This window comes from Bufo gargarizans, chromosome 8, assembly GCF_014858855.1.
Source record: "Bufo gargarizans isolate SCDJY-AF-19 chromosome 8, ASM1485885v1, whole genome shotgun sequence".
Taxonomy (NCBI): Eukaryota; Metazoa; Chordata; class Amphibia; order Anura; family Bufonidae; genus Bufo; species Bufo gargarizans.
This window is the reverse complement of record NC_058087.1, coordinates 180,038,084-180,061,343: the sequence shown is the minus strand read 5'-3', so window position 1 is coordinate 180,061,343 and position 23,260 is coordinate 180,038,084. Positions and strand designations below refer to the sequence as shown.

The window sequence follows — 23,260 nt, the reverse complement described above, 5'->3', positions numbered from 1 at the left end:
TAGACCTTATATCAGCCCTTTATTTCAGACCTCAGATCAGCCCTCATTGTCAGATCCCCCATCAAACCTCATATCAGCCCCCCAGAGTTCCTTGCCAGAACCATCAGACCTCAGATCAGAATAAAATAAAAAGAAACCCTCTTACATTTCCTGCGCCACGGCTCCTCTACATCTCTGGCAGCAGTCGCGATCCCATGTCTTCTTTGGCCCGCGCTGTCACCTGACTAGTATTTGCTTTATAACACACATGGCCATTCCCCCCCCCCCCCACTTTTTTGGGGGGAAAAGTGCATCTTATAAAGTGAAAAATACGGTAATTTATCTACTGGCTGGGCCCACCGCAAGACTGCCAGAAAAATCTTGCACAGCCAGTGTCGGACTGGGGTACCTAGGGCTCACCAGTAAAATGTATTTATTATTATTTACAAGTTTGTTACATGACCATAGGCTGGTTGAGGTGCTGTACATTGAATATATGTATGTAGTGCAGTAAGTTTACTGTGTTATGTGCCACTTACGCAGGGGGTGGGAGACTAGGGGGCCACCTTGCTCAGGGGCCCACCGGGGGTTTCCCCTGTACCCCTGTGGGCCAGTCCGCGTCTGTGCACAGCCCTAAAATGTTACAAGCCCCTTCAAAGTGCCTTTTTTTATGTTATCCCCCTAAGGCAGCGTTCCTCAACGCCAGTCCTCAGGGCCCACCTTCTGGTCATGATTTGAGACTATCCCACAGAATGAGCACCTGTGGTAAGTCCTGATGCACTGACACTAATTATATCACCTACTCAATACTAAGGAAATCCTGAAAACATGACCGGCAGGTGGGCCCTGAGGACCGGAGCCCTATACAAAATATAGCCAAAAGGAATACTAGATTTTTCAAATATATTTTTTTTATATATATTTTACACACAGAAATTCCACTATACTATTTGCCAAAACTAATATATATATATATATATATATATATATTTTTTTTTTTTAATGAACGAAAATGGGGCGGGATGTTTGTATGGGTGTGTACATTATCTGCTAGTAACTATTGCTATAACTTAATTTTTTTTTTTTACCGAATTAACCCCTTCCTGCCACAGTCATGACAGGAAGAGGTTAATTCCCTGCCTGCAGGCTAATAGTTAAATTTATAGCAGTTCGCTGTGTAACCCGCTTTTTTACGCAGGGTTACTGATAAGAGCCTACCTGTCGCAACCTATGGCGGTAGGCAAGTGGTTAACATATGATGTTACATTAAAGGGCATCTGTCAGCAGTTTTGTACCTATGACACTGGCTGACTTGTTACATGTGCCCTCGGCAGCTGAAGACGTCTGTGTTGGTCCCATGTTCATATTTGCACGCATTACTGAGAAAAATGATGTTTTATTATATGCAAATGAGCCTCTAGGAGCAACAGGGGCGTTACCATTACACCTAGAGGGTCATTTGCATATATAAAAATTTATTTTTTCTCAACAATGCCGGCACATGTGTGTATGGGTGTATAGATATATAATGAAAAATATATACTCATTAAATATATGACTGCATTAATTAATAATGATCGTTACTTTTTTTTATTATTACCGCCCCCCCCCCTCCCTTTTTTCCAAGATGCTCCCACATTTCCCCCTTCATATTCTTTTCCGTCTCCAGGTTGCCAGGCAACAGCAGCTTCAGTCACTAGAGAACAAGCTGTCGCTCCGACCTGTAGCCGAGAGGCGGCCATTTTTCCTAGCACTTTCCGCATTGGGCTTCAGGAAAATGACTTCCTAAATGAATACAACATCCTTCTACGTCGGGTCACGTCCCCGTGACGTATAAAAGTACTGACCAGCAGGAGGAGAAGACTGGGGTAGAAGGAGGTGAGACAGTGAATGTGGCTATGCATTAGTGTTATGGCGGGGGAGAAGGACGCCTGACTGCGCTTCAGCTGTCTGTCGGGGGTGCTAGAGACTATTGGCTTGGTTTAGCGTGCTGGGAGTTGTAGTTCTCCAGCTAGGGTGTATCGTTTGAGTCACTGCAGCCTGTCTTGGGCAGGGTGTTGTCCTGGCTTCAGGCATTGCAGCAAACGGTCAGCTGTGTAGTATTAGGACGGTTGGATTTTTCAGCCTCATTCACTGACAGCAAGCACTGTTAGTGCCCATAAAACGTGCTTCACTTGTTTACTTTTCTGAGAAAGGAGGAGGAGATCTCCTGGCCGAGGAGACCTTGGTCTGCCCAGTTGGCAGGGCTCAGGTGGGCGCAGTATGGTGACATTGTAGTGTCTGCCTTAGACTAATTTCACCTTGTGCTGTCGTTAATGGGAACCTGCGTTGGCGGTTTCTGGTCAAATAAAGGGGTTGTGCAGCCTGGGCGCCGACAACGCTAAAGGTAGCAAATAAAAAAATAACAAAAACCTCATCTGTCCCGGCACCTCTGCCCACATGGGGCATGTGACCATAAGAGGGTGGGCACAGAGCACGTTTTGTAAACGTATTTATTTTCCTCATCGCTTTACAGACATTGTCACCACTCGCTGTCCCCAGAGGAGCTCACAGTCTACATCAGGGATGCTCAACCTGCGGCCCTCCAACTCCCATCATGCCCTGCTGTAGGCTGATAGCTGTAGGCTGTTCGGGCATGCTGGGAGTTGTAGTTTTGCAACAGCTGGAGGGCCGCAGGTTGAGCATGCCTCGTCTAGATGATCAGTAAGGGCTCGTGCACACGAACACATGCTGGCTAGGCCTGCAATATACGTGCTTCCTTGGGTTTTCTGTCTGTGCCTGCACTACATTTTTTTTTTTATGCGGATCACAGACCCCATTCAAGTGAATGGGTCCTCGATTGCAGACTGTGGGCACACGGACCGTACCCGTGGAATGCATTGTGGTGGCCGTGCAATTTGCGGTCCACAGCACACGTTCGTGTGCATGAGCCCTAACGGAGGAAACCAGAGCACCCAAAGGAAACCCATGCGAACACGGGGAGAACATACAAACTGCATGCAGATGTTGTCCCTGGTGGTAATTAAACCCAGGACCCCAGCAAGCCGCCATGCTGCCCTTTTCCTACCTCCTGGTGACATGTCACTGCCATTGATTTGGGGGGGGGAGGACAGTAACTGGGCCTGGAAACTAGGGAAGAAACAGGTCACCTCCTAGACAACCCTGACTACCTATCAATATGAATAGACCTTGAAGGTAGGAATATTCATATGCAGGATACCTAGGCCCTGATTTCCCTATAAGGCCCTGGAATAGGTATAGGACCAGAGACAACCCATTCCTCCCCAGATGGACGAATGGAAGTCTCTGTCTCAGGCCCAGATACAAAAACAGGGAAAAAGACAAATACAAACAAACGCAACACTTAACTTCTGTAGAGATGGAAGAACAGGAACACGGGAGCTGATCTCACACCAGCTCAGCCAAACCCAAATGGAGCTATCTACCGCATCATCAGAGGGGTGGGGTCAGACTATAAAGGGTAGAAGTGATGACCGCTGAGCAACAGCTGAGAAAAGGGAAGTGGTCATTAACCATAGCAACACTGAATAAAGAGAAATCAAGATGGCTGTTAGATTCCTCCACGCTCAGCCAGTCTCTCTGATCTCCTGACACCAGTCACCAGAGGGACCGTGACAGCACGTTACCACTGAGGTCAGTGATTGGCCTCAGCAGTCACTGGATCAAACCACTTCCAGTCCTGTTAGTGACATGGGAACGGGTTGGTTGAATGTTTTTTGGCCCCAGGTTACCACCACTAGGGTTGTCAGCTCCAAGGGCCGAGATCAATGCAGTTTAAAAGCTGCCTTTAGTTTGTATGTGCTCCGTATGTCTGCGTGGGTTTCCTTCCACACGCCAAAAACATACAGAGAGGTTCATTCAGAATTTAGATTGTGACCCCCCCCCCAAGTCAAACAGTGAATTATATATATAATATAAAAAATGATCTGTTCTTGTATTTAGGAATCATGATGAACTCGTCACAGGGCACCGTGGGCAGCGATCCCGTCATTCTCGCCACCGCTGGATATGACCACACCGTGCGGTTTTGGCAAGCCCATAGCGGCATCTGCACGAGGACCGTCCAGCACCAAGACTCTGTATCCTTTAATTGGGGGGAGGGGAGTATTAAATAGGGTGAAGTGTTGGGGTAAGGGCTCATGCACATGGCCGTATTTTCTGTCCGCATCCAATCCGCATTTTTCTGTGGATTGGATGCGGACCCATTAATTTCACTGAGGCCGCAAATTATGTGGCCAGCACTCTGTCTTCATCCGTATGTCTGTCGTGTGGTATCCGCAAAAATATAGAACATGTCCTATTCTTGTCCGTATTAGGCTACTTTCACACTGGCGTTTCTGGCTCCGCTTGTGAGATCCGTTTCAGGGTTCTCACAAGCGGCCCAAAACGGATCAGTTCAGCCCCAATGCATTGTGAATGGATAAGGATCCGTTCAGAATGCATCAATTTGGCTGCATTTGTTCTCCTTTCCGCTTTTGAAGCGGACACTAAAACGCAGCTTGCAGCGGAGCCAAACGGATCCGTCCTGACTTGTAAGCCAATGGGGACGGATCAGTTTTTCACTGACACAATATGGTGCAATTGAAAACGGATCTATCCCCCATTGACTTTCAATGTAAGTCAAGACTGATCCGTTTTGACTTACATTTTGTTTTTAATGAATAATGCGAACGGATACAAGCGTTTGCATTATTGGTGCGGATCTGTCTGTGCAGATACAATACGGATCCGCACCAAACGCAGGTGTGAAAGTAGCCTTACGGACAAGGATGGAACGGTTCTGTTATGGGCCAGATGTTCTCTTCAGCACAATGCGAAAGGCATGCGGCCGGTATCCGTATTTTGCAGATCCACAATTTTCCGTGTGCATGAGCCCTTAGAATTCACAGCTACAGGGGGTTCAGTAGTAGTTCTTTCTGCTTTTTTATGCTTTCCTATGACTGTCCAGTGTCCCATTGATGTCAGATTAAAAGAAGTTTACTGTATTAAAGGGGTTTCTCAAAACTGCCATGTATCACCTATCCACACGATAGTTAAGTGTCTGATCGCTCCACCACTGATCAGTAGTACGGGGGTCCTGTGGCCCCCATTTAAATGGAGCAGTGGTAAAGCTTGTGCGCTGCTGCACCATTCAAGCTCTATGAGACTGCCCCAGAGAAGCAGAGTATAGCACTCAGCGGAGCAGCAGCGCACATTCACATGAGAGCAACAGAACCCCCATTCTTGTGATCAGTGTGGGGACCCCCAATGATCAGACTATTATCACCTATACTATGGATAAGCGATCAGTTTCGATCTCTGAACAACCCCTTTAACTCCTTCCTTTTCTTGAATTCAACCATGACACCATTAGATTTGACCGTCTCTAGCTACATGATTGTGCTCCTTGACTAAAAGTTTTAGCAAGTGAATTCTCTGGAAGTGACCCCAGACCGAAGCATGATCGCAGCTGCAGGTGAGCCGCCGTCCCTTTTTTTTCTTTTTCTTCAAATGGTGTTATTAAAGGGGCTTCTATAATTTGACAGGCCTCCAGCTCACCACCGTATATGCTTTGCGGTCCGCGGATCCGCAAAGCACCGTTGCTGTCCGTGCACATCCTACTATTTTTGCATGACCCACTGTTAAAAAGCCTATTTTTGTCCATAAAACGGGCAGGAATAGGACAGGTTCTATAATTTGCGGCCCGGTTGTACGGATGTGGACAGCGATTTATTTGCAGACCAGTATACATGAATGGGTCCGTGTGGGATCTGCAGAAAATTCGGATCGGACACAGACCAAAAGAACGGCCATGTGTGTGAGGCCCAAGGATTAAGCCATCAATGTGTGATTGGTAAGGGTAATCCCACCATGGCCCCCGACAGAGGCCCGAAGGACACACTTTTGGCCTCCATTGGATTAATGGATATGTTTGACATGCGCAGCAGGAACTTTTCCAGCGCATCCCGACAACTTCAACGTGACAGCAGCCTTCTGCACCGTCCATGAGGAGCTGTGTCCAGGAGGTTTGTCAGGTTCCCTCAGCCGCCTCTGGCTTGTGTTCTTCTTCGCAGGATATCAGCACATCCGTATGTACGACCTGAACTCCAACAATCCCAACCCTGTGATCAACTATGACGGCGTGAGCAAGAACATCACCTCTGTTGGGTTCCATGAGGATGGGCGCTGGATGTATACAGGTGGAGAAGACTGTATGGCCAGGATATGGGACCTGAGGTATGAAGCCTATTGGATCGCAGGAGGACACAGCAGGTCATCAGTGTTATTGGGTGGATTTGTGCTCTCCTTGAAATGTATTCAATCAAGGGGAATGAAATATAAGACAGTTCTGGCCAACCATGAGCTGATCGACACTGGCCTAGCTTCTCCAAACCCCAGCGATCTGTGTAATTACCACTAGAAGCTGCATCTGGCTGTCCATTTTACGGCAGTAGCTGCTGCCGATGAAATGTAGGATTACACGCCAGCCATAGAAAAGAGTAGGGGTCCATGTGCTGCATGGACACCCAGGTCCTCCACAATGGGAGATATTCCTTTCCATTCTGGCTTATAAAGGAGTTTCACAGTTGGGATGTGGCGTTGTGATGACCCCTTTAATGATTAGCACTTACCTTATTGAGTCTTTTTTTTTTATTTTTATTTTATTTTACAGATCACGAAATCTTCAGTGTCAGCGAATCTTCCAAGTAAATGCACCGATCAATTGTGTTTTTCTCCATCCCAACCAGGTAATTGCAGGGCGTTGGGTCTCGGGGTCTATCGGCGTGTAAGCAGTTAGGCTTGGTGTATCAGATTTTACTTCTCTGGTACAAAAAGGCGCAAGAATATAAATATATTTTTGGTTCTGCTAACATCTCCTGTTTGGCTAGGGACGCCTCCGGCAGACATTTTTCGTGTCAGCAGACTACGCTTTCCTATACAGTGGAAAAAAGATCTGCCCAAGCATACTGGTGCAGCGTCTGCCAAAAGGATGATTCTTTAGTATACGCCGGGAGCTTAGGGGCCTGGGGACGACTCCTGACATGTACCACAGATATAGCCAAAAAGTGAGGTGGGAACGCTGTATTACCACAGTACTTTTCTTTTTAACCCCTTAATGACCACTGATACAGCAGTCATTACTAGGCTTTGTTCCTAGACCGCTGGCTTTCTATAGTGGCCAGGAATAATGAGCGCTGCACAGACCTCCTGTGCAGCGCAGAGTGCGGGGGGGGGGGGGGGCTCAGCGTTTACATGAGAGCTGGGCTCCTGCTCTAACAATTCAGACTGACAGAAGCCCTGATCTGGGCCATTTAACCACATTAATGCCACTGTTAATCGCGACAGTGGCATCTAAGTGGTTTAGAGGGCGAAAGCTCCCTCTGTCTCCTATGGGCACCCCGCAAGTAAGATTGTTGGGTGCTGATGTCTTGGAATGACATTCTGGAGCCTGATGAAGGCCCCCATGCCTGCCTTCAGTGTATCCCCATCAGGCTGCACCTCTCTGGCGCCGCCTGCTGGTGACTGTCAGTATAGCACTGACAGTATCATATTCTGGACTGCATAAGCAATACAGGGTTTCATAGAAGCAATCAATAAAGAGCCTCTTAAAGTACCCTTGAGGGGCTAGTAAGTGGTTAAAAAAAAGTTTTATTAAATAAAAAAATTCCAAGTAAAAAAAAAAAATATATTTTTTTCCATGAAAAAAAAATTTTTCAGTGGAAAAAAATATCCAAAATTAAATCCCCTCCACATATTGCTGTGTCCGTAATGACTCACACTACACAATTATGTAATTTATTCTCTACGTAGAAAGTTACAGAGCTTTTAAGGCTGGGTTCACACCTGAGCGTTTTACAGCGCGTTCCTACGCGCTGTAAAACGCTCAACAAGGAGAAACCAATGATTCCCTATGGGAATGGTTCTCACCTGGGCGTTTTACAGCGCGTACGATCGCGCTGTAAAACGCCCGACGCCCCAAGAAGTACATGAGCTTCTTTGGGGCGTCTTGTCGCGCGTTCCCGTACATAGACTTTCCGGAACGCGCGACAATGGGCGTTCGCTTGTCTCTGTATGCACGATTGCAAACGCCGGTACAATCGCGCATACAGAGCGCTCCATCGCGAACGCTCAGGTGTGAACCCAGCGTCAAAGACTACTTGAAACTTTAGGCTAGATTTTGTCCCATGTCTGGTTACAAGTCCTGGTGCAGCTTTTGTTGTGTGTGGAGTTTAAACTGTTATTTTATCCTCCGGAGGATTAAGCCCTTCCTATAGATCTGGCTGTGCTCGCAGTCGCTGGATGCGGATCAGAGTTACCTTTTCTTTCGACACGTTCACATAATACTATTTCAGCGCTGTGAAAGTTGTGCGCGGGGTAGGTCAGGTACGTGGCAGCAGCTGGGTTTTACATGCTAGATAAGCCCGTAGACACAATGCCGCCTTGTTATTTGGGAGATTTCCCCTCTCACAAAGCCCTTTTGTGTCTGAACAGAACAAAAAATGTAATACTTTCTCCGAGCCCCCCCAGCTAGGGTGTAAGACATTTTGTGACCAGGTCACTTAAAGTGCATCAAAATGATGAGATTTTTTTTTTTTCTTGTAGGAGTCAAAATTATGTACAGAGATCTAGAGTAAATGATATATACAGTAACATAGATAGAATGAACATAAAGTGGAAATAATCATTGTAGGTTTCACTGTATGCATTCAAATTGGAAAAAAAATCTGCAAAATGAACTAAGATGCTGCAGAATTAGAATCTGCACTGCAGGTCCATTTCCGTGCAGATTCTGCGTGGGTTTTTTCTGTAGTGCGTACATTAAATTTGTGAAAATCTCATCCACTTTCCTGCTGCTGTAATACGCTGCAGAATTTCCCCTACCCATGAAGCGAGGCACAGTTCTACAACACGACTAAAGTGACACTAAACTTTAAAGAACTTAAATATGTTATAGAAAAGTATGATGATGGGTTATGGCTTCTAGTCTTGATTAAAACAGATATATGGAAAAACTCCTTTAAGCCAGCACCAGGAGGTCTGGAATTCTAGCATGTGGCAAAAACAGTACCATGCTGAGTTAGGCTACTTTCACACTTGCGTTTGGAGTTCCGCTTGAGAGATACGTTTCAGGGCTCTCACAAGCGGCCCCGAACGGATCTGTTCATCCCCAATGCATTCTGAATGGATAAGGATCCGTTCAGAATGCATCAGTTTGGCTCCGTTCAGCCTCCATTCCGCTCAGGAGGCGGACACCCAAATGCAGCTTGCAGCGTTCGGGTGTCCGCCTGGCCGTGCGGAGCCAAACGGATCCGTCCTGACTTACAATGTAGGTCAATGGGGACGGAACCGTTTGACGTTGACACAATATGGTGCAATTGCAAACGGATCCGTCCCCCATTGACTTTCAATGTAAAGTCAGGAGTCCCTATTAATATACTCCAATCCAATGGTATATTTTAACTTGAAGCGTCCCCATCACCATGGGAACGCCTCTATGTTAGAATATACCATCGTATTTGAGTTAGATCGTGAAATCTCAGATCGGACAGTATATTCTAACACAGAGGAGTTCCCACAGTGATGGGGACGCTTCAAGTTAGAATATACTAAGAACTGTGTACATAACTGCCCCCTGCTGCCTGGCACCACCTGATCTCTTACAGGGGGCTGTGATCCGCACAAATAACCCCTCAGGTGCCGCACCTGAGGGGTTAATTGTGCAGATCTCAGCCCCCTGATCGGGTGCTGCCAGGCAGCAGGGGCCAGACCCCCCCCCCTCCCTCCCCCCCAGTATTAAAAGCATTGGTGGCCAGTGTGGCCCCCCCCACTCTCCCCAGTATTATATTCATTGGTGGCCAGTGCGGCCCCCCCCCCTCCCTCCCCAGTATTAAAAGCATTGGTGGCCAGTGCGGCCCCCCCTCTCTCCCCAGTATTATATTCATTGGTGGCCAGTGCGGCCCCCCCCTCCCTCCCCAGTATTAAAAGCATTGGTGGCCACCAATGCTTTTAATACTGGCCACCAATGCTTTTAATACTGGGGAGGGAGGGGGGGGGTGCGGCACCTGAGGGGTTAATTGTGCGGATCACAGCCCCCTGTAAGAGATCGGGTGGTGCCAGGCAGCAGGGGGCAGTTATGTATACAGTTCTCAGTATATTCTAACTTGAAGCGTCCCCATCACCATGGGAACGCCTCTGTGTTAGAATATACTGTCCGATCTGAAAAAGCTGTTATGCAGATGGATCCGCACTGAACGGATACCATCGTTTGCATGGATAGGTGCGGATCCGTCTGTGCAGATACCAGACGGATCCGCACCTAACACAAGTGTGAAAGTAGCCTAAGTAAGATTCACCAGATAGTCCAACACTGGATATCGGAGATCAGGAACGATGTCTTTGGTGTCGGTGAGATTTCGCACACGTGGCTGAATGGCTAATTCTGATTTCCTTGTAATCCAGCACCTCGTTACGCACGGCTTGGATTATCAGAATTAACAGTGAGATGATGTATGACCTACGGTATCACAGTCATGCGGAACCGATCCTGGGTTTTCCTTATATAATCAATGCATTTCATGAACTTGATTCACTCTGATGCTCATTCTCTCCTTAGGCTGAGCTCATCGTGGGCGACCAGAGCGGAGCAATTCACATATGGGACCTGAAAACCGATCAGAATGAGCAGCTTATTCCTGAGGCCGACGCGTCTGTCAATTCCGTCCACATAGACCCTGATGCCAGTTACATGGCCGCCGTCAATAGCTCTGTGAGTGTTTGCTAGTATTCTTCAGCTAGTTGACCATATGTGGTGGTGTCCCATTCAGGGTCGAACTGGTCCACCAGAAGATCCTCCAGTGGGCCCAACCTCTGACAATAATGGACCCCTAATATAACAGGGCACTTAAGGTCCTATATACACATAGGGTGGGCCCTTAGAATAATTCCCTCTGGTGGGCCCAAGGGTCTTCAGTCTGGCGCTGGTCCCATTTCTCGCTGACTGCAAGTTGTTGGGAGACAGAAGAGTCGGGCTGTCGGATCCCCTCTCCCTATTGAGAACACTTGCCCAAGCCAAATGTATACGCTTAGACTGGAAGAATAGCTGTCGGCTAGACGAGGTAGACTCCGGTAGAAATGAGTTTTGTCGTTATTCTATAGGGGTATCTGAAACTCATGAATAATAATGTCCCAGGCACAGTCTAAAGGAATTGTCTCACCCCAGCAAACATCTGATTTGCCGTGAGGTATGCATTTTCCCTGAAGTGAATAGCCAGCCGGGTAATACATGTATTTCTGCAGTATGCCAGAGCATCAGCCACTGTATGTTAGTAGCTCTCCATTCTGATTTATTGGGAGGGGTGGGAGATCACTACTATAATATCCATATAAACTTAGTTTAACAGCTCCTTTAGGGCTCATGCACACAAACGTATTTTCTTTCCATGTCCATTCCGTTTTGGTTTTTTTTGCGGACCGTATGCGGAACCATTCATTTCAACGGGTCCGCAAAAAAAAACCCTGAAGGTACTCCGTGTGCATTCCACAAAAAAATTGAACGTCTTATTGTTGTCCGCATTACGGACAAGGATAGGACTGTTCTGCAAAATATGGAATGCACACGGATGTCATCCGTATTTTTTGCGGACCACAAAATACATACGGTCGTGTGCATGAGCCCTTAATCAGACATGTAAATGTGGAGGGCCTAGGGATACGTTTGACTTGTGCCGGGAGCTTTCCTCTCATAACCTACATCTTATTTTTAGGGAAATTGCTTTGTCTGGAACCTGACAGGAGGCCTCGGCGAAGATCTCACGCAGCTGATCCCTAAGACGAAAATCCCTTCACACAAACGCTGCGCTCTCCGCTGTAAATTCAGCCCAGATTCCACGTAAGTGTGCGCTGAACGGTCTCTCATCGCCAGGATAAAATGCTTAGTGTATATTGGCCTTTCACTTTATGCTACACCCTTTTCCTCTCCAGGCTGCTGGCCACGTGTTCAGCTGACCAGACCTGTAAGATATGGAGGACTTCAAACTTTTCTCTGATGACAGAGCTGAGCATTAAGAGCAATAACCCAGGAGAGACGTCGCGGGGTTGGATGTGGGACTGCGCCTTTTCCGGGGACTCTCAATACATTGTGACTGGTAAGAATCATTTCTTTCTATCATATATACGCCGACATTGTAAAGTGAATAAGATGATATACCCTAAAATTGAACATAGTACGATCTTTAGTTGACTTAATTCAGGGATGCCCAACCTGCAGCCCTCCAGCTGTTGCAAAACTACAACTCCCAACATGTCCTGATAGCTGTAGGATAGATGGAGGGCCGCTGATTGGGCATACCTGACTTAATTTATATAAAAGGGTATGATGACGTGTGAACGTCCATGTGTTATTTCACGTGTTCCTCCAGATGACCGACCTCCTCTTTCTCCTCCAGCTTCCTCTGACAACCTAGCCCGGCTGTGGTGTGTGGAGACCGGCGAGATCAAGAGGGAGTACAGCGGGCACCAGAAAGCGGTGGTCTGCCTGGCTTTTAATGACAGTGTCCTGGGGTGAACAGGACTGAGCTCTAGTAATACATAAGACTTTCAGAGATTACACCAGACTATGGACAAAAAAATAATTCCCCCCCCAGACCGTTTGATGCTGCAGTTTAAAGCACTGCCGTAATCACAGGTAAATATACTATACAAGTTTTATCTGCAAAAAGCTCCTTAGTAAATGAATGGAGTCCTGTACTCAAAAGTATTTTAATACATAATCAAACATATATAAATTGGAGCATACACTCAGGAATCGGCGTCCGTTCATCCCTGTGCTCAGTCTGGACAGTGGAAAGAGCAGAACTTGGGGGTCACCCTGCGCATCCATAAACTTGTGTTAAAGACTCATCCGTCTGGCATTCACTTCCATATTATCGTCGATCATGTCGCCCGAGAAGGTGCACACAGCAGCGTCACCGAGAGGCAGTCCGTGATTATTCTCCGAAGGAGTACAACACACTGCACAGTCCAGCTGTCACAAACGGTTAACAGGAAACTCTACCAATCAATCCTAAATGAACTCCTCCCACACTTTGTGCAAAATCTGCTAGGGAGGGAATGTCCGGGCCGCGCTGGGAGGAGCCCGCGTGTAGCGCATGGCTGGCCTAGTCGGGTAGGTAGTAGAAGCAGACGGACACGCAGATGTTGTTGGGGAAGCAGATGTCGATGCAGAGGTAAATGAGGCGTCTTGTCGGGCCTGCAGCGACCAGAGAAGAGCATTTTATGTACAACCTGCTGCGATGGAGGAGGTCACTTTAAGATCTGTAGACTGCAGTATGTCCAGAGTGATCCTGGGCTAACCATGGACAGCTTGCTCCATAGGCAAGGTTAGAGCCCCAAAAGCATTCCTCCAGGAGCCAACTGCTGATTTTTGGACAATGATGTGGGACCCCTGGATGAATGATTGTGGGGCTACAATCTCTCTGTTATTTAAAGTGTAAAGAGGTAAGCCCAGTATCCTCTATTGGACCCCTACACTCCTGTATGTCTATTTCATATAGGAAAAGGGTCCCCTTTAAAGGGGTTCTCCCATTTCAATAATTATGGTATATCGCTAGGATATGCCATAAATGTCAAATAGGTGCACCTTTGGGGCCCGCTCCTATTTTCAAAACGGGGCCCTAGTAGTAAACGGGAAGCAGCTGCCTGTGCGCAGCCACCTCCCCATTCACCACTATGGGAGTCCTGAAAATAGCTGCGCACTGGCTCTGCTATCTCTGGCAGTTCCATATCTCTGAATGGAAAGGTGGACGTGCATGTGCGGCCGCTCTCCCTTCACTACATGGACCTCCGTTCTGGAGATAGAAGCGGGTCCCCCTGAGACCTGCACCTATGTGACATTTGTTGCATATCCCAACGATATGACATAATGGGACGACCCTTTTAAGGCCTTACTTACCTTCACTCTTTTTTACCCAGTAAATGGGGAGCTGGTCACACAACATTTGTACAGGTTCCCCTACAAGTTCATGGTTGACTTTGCGACCTCCTATTACGCCGAGGAACTCGCGGTAGTAACGTGTCCTGTTGTTCTGCAGGAAAAGCACCCCATCCTGTTATAAAATAGCAGACAGACACATAATGGAGCTGAAAGAGCCTGGGCATCTGAGTGAACTAGCAGAACATTTAAAGAGGACCTTTTATCCGTTTTTACTTGCTCACTCAGTAGCCCAAGATTAGGAGACGTCATCACGCTATATATATTTTTTCTTACTGATCCTCTCCTCCGTTGCAGTGCTGTGTCCCCCGTTCGGTTTTGGCGCCCTATATGCTAATCAATAGCATCGGTACAGGAAGAAGGAGGCGGCAGCTCTTCTCAGCGGGCGTCTCCTTCTCCCTGGCTGTGAGCTGAAAGAGCGGCATCAGTGAAAACTGATAAAAGGTCCTCTTTAAGGGTTAAAGGAGTTGTGCAGGGCAAAGATATTGATGACCTGTCCATGTCACTATCTCTTCACACAGCTGATCAGCGGGAGTGCTGGGTCAGAGCCCCGCTGATCTGATATTGATGACCTATTTCTGAGGATAGCTCATCAATATCTTTGCACTGCACAACCCCTTTAACTTTTATATACCCCTTGCCATGGGCAACATAAGAGTGGAAATCTGATATATTGTCCATTGAATAGATTGATATAGAAAAACATGTATAAGGAAAAGTAAAAATGATTCAGCTGATTTTTTTTTTATGGCTATATATCAGTACAGGCTGTACTTGTATATCTTATAGGGTCGGAGTTTGGTTTTCTCTGATACTGAGGTCCAAATCCTGTGCATAGACTCAGAAACAAATGATAACATTGTGTCTGCCTGTAGCCACCACTAGAGGGAGCTTCCTGCATACTATTTATAGATAGAACTCAATAAGAAAACCGTATGCAGTGAGCTCCCTCTAGTGGTGGCTGCAGACAGACACAATGTTGTTGTTTACTATGTGTATATGCAGGGGATTTGGAGCTCTGTATCTCTAGCTCTGTGCAGAATGATGTTTCTCAAAACAACTGGATGATGAGTGGACGTATCTTATACATCGACAAATGAATATAGAAAAAGGTGGCCAGCATAATGTAATATCTGACCTTGGCTACAGACATATTTAGGAAGGACTGGATATTTTCCATATCTCTCATCTCCATGCGTCGAAGGAAACAGGATTTCTCTCCAGCAGCCTTATAGCAAACCAGTCCCTGCAAGAAGAGCATAGTAGGGTATTAAAAAGAATACATAATGAATAGAGCAATAGACTAGCTCTCCAGTAAATAACCATTATGGCATGTGACCAGGGGCGTACACAGATCTCATAGGGCCCCATAGCAAAACGTAACATAAGCACCGCCCATCTTCTCAATACGCGTACTACAATTACTCCCAGACAACTAAAAGTGCCACGCCCCAGATTTCTGACATTTTTTATATTAAGCGGAAGAAATTTGAATGAAAAAAAATTGTAATAAAGTCTTCCTTTACCTCACCCACGCTCATTCTGATTACCATATTTTTAAATGTATTTAACTAGCAAAAAACATTGATAAATCTCCTGCTTCTCTATTATAAAGCTGACTGTCTGCAGCCGCCACTAGGGGGAGCTCAGTGCATAGGAATGTATGCAGTTACAGGAAGCTGAAATAATCTCTGTGCATTGAGCTCCCCCTAGTGGCGGCTGTGTGAAAGTGTTTTTACATCTTGAAGAGAAAGAAGTAGTTCAGTTCAGGGCCCCATAGCAGTTGCATGGTCTACCGCCATTTAAATCATACAAGCATCATTGGTGGAGGGAATCCCTTTATTCTTGGGGTCAGTGAGGGTCTAGACGGCTAGACCCCCTCCCATCACACTTTTAATGATTTTGTAGCCTAGTTATGGTTTAGTCACCCTGGCTTCATAGAAATTCACACCCCTTCTTCGCCCCTCTTCCAGAGAGACAGAGATTAGATTAGCTCATTAAGAAGGCCAGCTCTGTCCTAGGTTGTCCCCTTGATCCAGTGCAGGAGGTGGGTGACGAAGAGGAACTCTAGCAAAATTACCATCACTGTTAGACAACGTCTCCCACCCCATGCACGACACTGTTGTGGAGCTGGAGAGCCCCCTCAGTGACAGACTGCTGCATCCTAGGTGCACGAAGGAACGTTATCGCAGGTCCTTCCTCCCAGCAGCGGTTAGGATTTATAATAGGGAGCGACCGATATAGATTTTTTAGGGCCGATACCGATAATTTGTGAACTTTCAGGCCGATAGCCGATAGTTTATACCGATATTCTGTGAATTTTCATAAAAAATAAAAAAACATTTATTGTTAATGTGTATTTTTTATTTTATTTTTTTGTAAATCTCTCTTTTTCATTTATACTTAATATTATTTTATTTTATTTTTTTACTAACTTTTAGCCCCCTTAGGGACTAGAACCCTTGTCCTATTCACCCTGATAGAGATCTATCAGGGTGAATAGGACCTCACACTGTCCCTGCTGCTCTGTGCTTTGTGCACACAGCAGCATGGAGCTTATCATGGCAGCCAGGGCTTCAATAGCGTCCTAGCTGCCATGGTAACCAGTCGGAGCCCCAGGGAGAGGGGACCCTGTGGCCACTGCCACCAATGATTAATACTGGGGGGGCTTGGGTGGGGGGGGCGCACTGCGCCACCAATGTTTTTAATACTGTGGGGAATGAAGATAAATCTCTCATTTATTCATATACAGGAGGCGGGAGCTGGCTGCAGAATCACATAGCCGGCTCCCGACCTCTATGAGCGGTAGCTGCGATCTGCGGCACCTGAGGGGTTAACTACCGCGGATCGCAGCTAGTACCGCTCATAGAGGCCGGGAGCCGGCTATGTGATTCTGCAGCTCCCGCCTCCTGTATATGAATGAATGAGAGATGAATCTTCATTGGTGGCGCAGTGGCCACAGCCCCTCCCCTCCTCTTGTCTTCTCTCCTCTGATTGGCGGCAGCGGCACAGGGGGAGGAGACACTGCTTCCTTCTCCCCTGTGCTGCTGAGGGAACGCGGAGAGCGCTGAGAGCAGCGCGATCTGTCTTCCCCATACATTATTGGGATATCGGCAAAATAGATGCAGATACCGATAACGGTCAAAATCCTGAATATCTGAGTTTGTGCGAAAGGTACATGACATGTTGACAATGGAGAGAGGTGTGTTTGTGAGGAGAGGCTGTCCTCAGAAGTTTGAGAAATTATGGAGTGAGGGGTTGTCTCATACGCATGTGGTCATCTAGGATATTTTGGAGGGGTTCGCACTTAGTTCTATGGGGGGGGGGGGAGGGGGGGTTGGGTGTCTGCTATGTTGCGGGTATCTTCTATCTAAATTTTGTCCTATGTTTGTGTACATTGTACGCCGTTGTACGGTGATGCTTTTGTGATGATGCCATAGGACACTGCTGCTTATTGACTATACTTCTGTGATGACAGAGGCAATGTACTGTCATAAAATAAGCTGACTTTATTTGATCAATAAAAAATTATTTGATTCAAAAAAAATCCTGAATATCGGCCGATAATATCAGTAAAACCGATAATCGGTCGATCCCTAATTTATAACCCAGAAACCCAGTAAATAATTTTTTATGTAAATTCTGTGTTATGTTTTTTTTTTGTATTTTACTCTTTACTAATTTCTAATTACTCTTATTTTTGCTCCTGTTGGGAATGTGATTGCTGCTGTTTTGCCAAAATGTCCCCACTGAGGGACAATAAAGGGATTTTCTTCTTCTTCTCTGTGGAGGGAATAATGGAGGGACAGCACAATGTAAAAAACGCTCTAGAATCATTTCATAATGGTCCACATGGAATTTAGAACAATCTCGCGCTCTCTCCTTCCGTTACCGCTCACATGTTTGCTGTCGAACAACACCACGGACGTCTGATTTCTGGAGGTCACTCGATAGGTGACTGTATTCCTCCGCTTGTCGCTCACCGCAGACTGGTTTACTGAGGAACCTTGCAGATTTTTGTAAGTCAGCCGGACAACCTGCAAGAGAGGCTGAAGATATAGGGATTAAGAATTTGACAATGTGAGGGGATCAGATGAGAGCGCAGGTCACTGCCCCCCCACGAGATCAGCACAATACTCTGTGACCATTACAGTGGATTTATTACCTAATGCTTTTTCTATTCTAGTCTTTAAGAGCAGGGGTGGGCGGCAAGTAATTTGTAATATATACGAGGTTGCCCAAAGCAAACGATTCCAAATGTATGTGTTCATTAAACTCGAGGACAGATCTAAAGTGTCAGTCTTCACTGCAGTTCTGTCATTTAGTTTGTGTACCTGGGAGCTCAGGATAAATAGCTTCAGGAGATTATGAGTACAATAATTCTGTATCTATGGCTTTTTAAAGGCTGTGGACACCATTGACGTGGAAAAATTTTTTTTGCATGTATTAGTGGTTTCCTTGAGTAAAGAAAAAGTAGCTGCACCAATTTCAGTCTGCAATCTTCATTTGTCTTCAGACCATCTGATGTTTGGGCGTATCCCTCTCAAGTAATAAATTCTGGATGTGAGAACAGTGTGACCAGGATATTGATGCCTTCACTAGCTCTCATTTATAAGCACTGCTTCATTTCTGGACAGAGTTCTCCAGCTCATAAGGGATCTCTTCTCATTTGTGCTGACACATGGATGCTGCACTGTTTGCTGTGGGTACTTCACTACCTTTTTGTACTTGTACTTGAAAATTTGCATGCACTTTCCTCCCTATCTACAGCCTGTGTGTGCTTCCCTCTTTGGATGCTTTGCCCCCTCTCCACACTCTGATCTGCCATGTACCACTTCTTCACTAATATGTCTAATGCCGCTCTCATGTGGTCATTGTTTGATCAGTGATTTCCATCAGTTAATCTGAGCCAAAATCGGGAGTGAAGCCTACACAGAGATAATTGGAAAGACCTGCACCCGTTCTGTGTTTTTGACCCGCAGCTGGTATTGGCTTACAATCTCTGATGGAAAACACTGACCAAACACTAACTGTGAAAGAGGCCTAACACTGGGAGAAGGGAAGAGGAAAGCAGAGAGAGCCAACAAGAACAGCATTCTGATGGATCTATTTTCAGCACCACCGGCCAGGTGAAGGACTTACACACATTCTTCAGAAGCAAAGGGTAGGACATTTTTAATGAAGACTATTTAGAAAGTTGGTCACTTAAGTGTCCATAGCCTTTAATATTGCACAGTCCGGCGTAAGCCATAAGAGTGACTGTAAGGTCTGTAAATATAATTGTGTCTCAAGTGGTTCTAGTATTGATCTGTACCTTGGTTTTATTATCTTTCCATCCTAAAACGCCAACCACACTTATTCCCACTATGGAGAAGAGCAGCGCAACGGCCAGGAAGCCCCAGAATATTCTAGTAGTAGCTTTTGATCTTCTTCGGGGTCCTCTGTCAGTGGGAGGCTGGAGGAAAATAGACTGTGTTTAGTCAGGGTTCCTTGGAATGATACTTAAAAGATGTCTCCTGGAAGGATATGGTAAAGAAGGCAAGGACCACCCCAAGCAAGCGGGGAGTAGCTCATAGCAGCCAGTCAGAGTCCTGCTCTCTTTTCCAAAGGTCCTTTGGAAAATGTAAGCTAAAATCCCAACCACCCAAAGTGTTTTATTCTGTGCTCATTCACCCCCTCCCACACCTGTACATAGAGGAGAGGACTAACCCCTGCACCTGGACGTACTACTCTGCAGAGATGTACAGGAGCCGGGATCAGAGCTAGCTTTGATCCCAGCTATTTGACACCTTAGATACCATTGTCAATTTCAACTGTGGCATGTAAGCAGTTAGAGGAAGGAGGGTCCCCCGATATGCGATTGTGTTACCAACAATGGCCTCCAGTCTGTCATATTTGGAAGCCTGTAGAATACCAACAGGACTGGACATAATGCCCTGCACTACTTAAAGGGGTATTCCCATCTGAGACAATGGAGGCATATTGCTAGGATATGTGCCCATTGTCTGATAGAGTTGGGACCTGCACCTATATCGAGAACAGAGCTGGTAAAGTGGTGGCTGGAGGACCCCGGGTTTGCCTGAGTCCGGCCACCACCAAGCGCTCTCCCCATAGACACCCATTCCAATCAGCTGTTCCCTGCAGCCTCCAGCACTGGTACTAGCACTGTGAATGGGACAGGAAGCACAGCGCCGTTCAAATTGTAGTGGCCGCGCTGGGTTACTGCACCTCAGCTCACATTGAAGTGAATGGTAGCAGAGTTGCAGTAACTTAGCATGACCACTACTCTTTGAACGGCGCTGTACTTCCTGTCCCATTCACAGTACTAGTACTAGCTCTGGAGGCTGCAGGGAACAGCTGATCGGTAGGGGTATTAGGCGTCGGACCCTCAACGATTAGATATTAAAGACCTTTCCTGAGGATGGGTCCTTAATAGCAGGAGCCTGGAAAACGCCTCGCTGCATACTGTTTGTGCATTGAATAATATAACAGGCTGCAATGAGCTCCCCCTGGTGGTGGCTGCAGAAATACAGAATGTCTGCCTTTAACTCTGACTATGCAAGGAAATTTAGAAAAAACAGAGCTGCAGCTGCTATAAAGGTATATTAAGAAATTCATCAGCATGTTATGTTGAACCTAAAAATGTAATTGGGTTAAATGAAGTAAATTCACCTTGACATAGCAAGCTACACATGCACCCAGTCATACAGGGCATGGACCTCAAGGCTTCCCCCGTCCTCAGATCCTCTATACATCACTATATCAGGGACCTAACCATCATGTCCGATAACGTTTGCCGTGTTCATCATTGGAGCCACATAACGCCCCCATCCAGGCCACCAGCTATTGGATTTGGCTGCTACTATTATATGGAGATATTACTAAAATATATCAGCAATAATAAAAATATGATAGGACATGGCCTAAAATACAAGCAGTTATTACTACAGATATCCTGGCTGATAAATTGGCACATAGCTGGACCAACAGTGATAATAGCTCGTGGACCCTGAAGATTTGAGGTTCCAGGACTGTCCCCAATATGTTAATACAGTCCCTTCTGATACCAGGTGGCAGGGTACCCAGCCCATAAAGACAGAGTGTGTCTTACCGTTGACTCTCCACCGCCCTCCATACTGTGCTGCGGTCCCAATCTCTGCAAGTCCTTGCAATGTGAGGATTGTGCATGGTCCGGGGACAGCACAGGCTGAAGGGCGCGTCCATCAGCACCCAGGCAGCTAGCACCTCCAGAGCCACCTTCTTCAGCCAGGCTCCACCTGAGAAACTTGAGAGGCAGGAATGTAACAATGAAGAGGCTGTGATGAGAAACTGGGAGACGGGGCAAAGAATGAGCCCCCCTGGAACTGGAACCAGTGAGATGGAAACACAAACCTAGGCTTTGTAAAGAAAACCTTATCGTTGGCAGGATGGAGGGGACGCCAAGTGCACGCATTCCTGACTCGGAACAAGTCACAAAAGACGCTGTGTGCGGGAAAACGGAGGACTGAAGGAACCAGACTTCAAGGACTAAGACAGAACCTAGTAGGCTACCTGCCAGTCTGTAATCTGTCGTGAAGGGCAGCCAAAAATGAACGGAGACTGACAGTTGTGGAGATACGTGCCCTTCTTCAGACCCCCGAGAGATGACTACCCCAACCCAAGAAAAATGGAGCTCTGAACCCTATAAAGACATATTAAAGGGCAAACCCTGACCATATGCTATATTGGAGCTTAGGGTGGGGGCATGCCCTCTGCTTGAGCTAGAACCGCTGTGTACTGTGGCTCCCACCCTGGTGGGCTCAAGTCCTGTGTAGTACTACATTTCAACTGCAGGGGAAATGTTAGGCTATACACCCCCCCCCCCCCCTACATCGGGTGCTGTTTGCCCTGGGGTTGTTTCTGTTCAGAAATGTTAAAACCTAAAAAATGCGATTCCCATTTTAGCAAAAAGAGTGACTGCCACTGTATATAGACGGTCTGAATATTGGTGGTCACCACCGGCTCTGCCCCGCGCTCAATTATACTGCCCTCTAGAGGACACCGAGTGACAGCACAAGAATCCTCACAGGGTTTCTGAGGCCCGTAGATGACTTTTTATTTAACCCCTTGCATATTTTCTTACAAAAAAAATCTGCACAAATGGACATGCTGTGGATTAAAAATAAGAACCGCAGGTCGCGTTATGTGCGGATTCTGCTGTGCAGGTGCGCGCCCTATGGTGATTACATCAGAGCGATCTTCTGGGCAGTGCAATTCAGCTGAGGTCCACGCTCCTCCTGGCTGAACGGCTAAACAGCACTACAAACCAACCCAGAAACCATCTGGCGCATGCGCAGTGAAGCGAGGTGTGCTGCCACCATTTGCACTGCGAATGACCTGAATTGTGGTGACAAAGCGCGATCTGCAGGATATCGGTCAAGCCGCAGACACGCTCGCAGAACAGGCGGTGAATGTCTCGGACGCTGCAGAACTTAGAGAGTGGTGCGTGGCCAGACCTCAGTTGGTTTCCCTCAAAATGCAGCTGTAGCCGCTGCTGAACAGGGGTCACTTGAGTTTGGATATTATTTTATGATCGGTGGGATCTGAGCTCTGGGACCCTCACAAATACTGAGAATAAAGGCGCTCCAAGTGCTTGCTCCCCTTTTTTCCTGGCACTGCGCTACACCAGCCACCCGTTGGTCAGCTGCAGTTCCCCTGCACAACATTGGGTCGCAGCGCTACACCTTCGTGGTCAGGTTCAGTGGGGCCCCAGATGTCATAAATAGGTGGCATACCCTGGTGATATGCCATCACTTTATAAGATTGGAACGCCCCGTTTAAAGCCAGTATGCCACTTTCAGATGGGCAACGCATTCAGTGAAGGACTGAGATGTAACGCTTCCGTTGCCTCCTCACGCATCAGTAGTGGTGACACCACAGAAGCACGCCCTATTTTTATCGTGCACATTATAGTCTACGGGTCCGTGAAAACCATCCGTGTATTGTCTGTGATTTTCATGGATCATTGCTAGAAGATGCTCCAGTGTCCGTGGAGTATGGATAACATACGAAGGGGGGGGGGGGGGGAACACAAGGAGCAAACACAGATCCTTCACAGAAGAACCACTAATCATCTTGCCACGGATGTCATCACAGATGCGAATGTGTGAAAGAGGCCTTAACTATGTAAATGGAAGGTCCACCTTTAAAGGGAACCTGTCAAACAGAAAATGCAGTGTAATCCACAGGCAGCAGGTTATAGAGCAGGAGGAGCTGAGCAGATTACTTATAAAGAGAACCTGTCACCATGTA

General features: G+C 46.8%; 2 protein-coding genes across 4 annotated transcripts; one reads left to right on the top strand and one right to left on the bottom strand.

Annotated features, from left to right (window-relative positions):
* Nucleotides 1-1,703: 1,703 nt before the first annotated feature.
* Nucleotides 1,704-13,849, top strand: MLST8 (MTOR associated protein, LST8 homolog). 3 transcript variants are annotated; one of them, XM_044303649.1, is made up of 10 exons: nucleotides 1,704-1,857; nucleotides 3,943-4,079; nucleotides 5,404-5,455; nucleotides 6,054-6,216; nucleotides 6,653-6,728; nucleotides 10,595-10,747; nucleotides 11,745-11,869; nucleotides 11,962-12,125; nucleotides 12,426-12,548; nucleotides 12,581-13,848. In XM_044303649.1, exons 2-9 carry the CDS (start codon nucleotides 3,948-3,950, stop codon nucleotides 12,542-12,544), a joined length of 984 nt encoding a protein of 327 aa, XP_044159584.1. In that variant the 5' UTR covers nucleotides 1,704-1,857; nucleotides 3,943-3,947; the 3' UTR covers nucleotides 12,545-12,548; nucleotides 12,581-13,848. The 3 variants fall into 3 exon arrangements, with proteins under 3 accessions (XP_044159584.1, XP_044159583.1, XP_044159585.1); XM_044303648.1 differs by having other exon boundaries at nucleotides 12,426-13,845; XM_044303650.1 differs by lacking the exon at nucleotides 1,704-1,857 and having other exon boundaries at nucleotides 3,964-4,079; nucleotides 5,398-5,455; nucleotides 12,426-13,849.
* A 63-nt stretch (nucleotides 13,850-13,912) lies between these two features.
* BRICD5 (BRICHOS domain containing 5) lies at nucleotides 13,913-21,202 on the bottom strand. The gene is made up of 5 exons (XM_044303652.1): nucleotides 21,081-21,202; nucleotides 19,284-19,424; nucleotides 17,869-18,018; nucleotides 15,108-15,215; nucleotides 13,913-14,084 (listed from the first exon to the last, which is right to left on the bottom strand). Exons 1-5 carry the CDS (start codon nucleotides 21,102-21,104, stop codon nucleotides 13,923-13,925), a joined length of 585 nt encoding a protein of 194 aa, XP_044159587.1. The 5' UTR covers nucleotides 21,105-21,202; the 3' UTR covers nucleotides 13,913-13,922.
* Nucleotides 21,203-23,260: the final 2,058 nt, after the last annotated feature.

Excerpts from the sequence above, each read along its gene's own strand:
- MLST8 (XM_044303649.1), top strand. The coding sequence starts at position 3,948 with ATGATGAACTCGTCACAGGGCACCGTGGGCAGCGATCCCGTCATTCTC. Across the intron at positions 6,217-6,652 it reads GCCAGGATATGGGACCTGAG|ATCACGAAATCTTCAGTGTC; the intron begins GTATGAAGCCTA and ends TTTATTTTACAG. Across the intron at positions 6,729-10,594 it reads TTTTTCTCCATCCCAACCAG|GCTGAGCTCATCGTGGGCGA; the intron begins GTAATTGCAGGG and ends TTCTCTCCTTAG.
- BRICD5 (XM_044303652.1), bottom strand. The coding sequence starts at position 21,104 with ATGGAGGGCGGTGGAGAGTCAACG. Across the intron at positions 18,019-19,283 it reads GGAAAGATAATAAAACCAAG|CCTCTCTTGCAGGTTGTCCG; the intron begins GTACAGATCAAT and ends CTATATCTTCAG. Across the intron at positions 14,085-15,107 it reads TAAATATGTCTGTAGCCAAG|GATGGGGTGCTTTTCCTGCA; the intron begins GTCAGATATTAC and ends ATTTTATAACAG.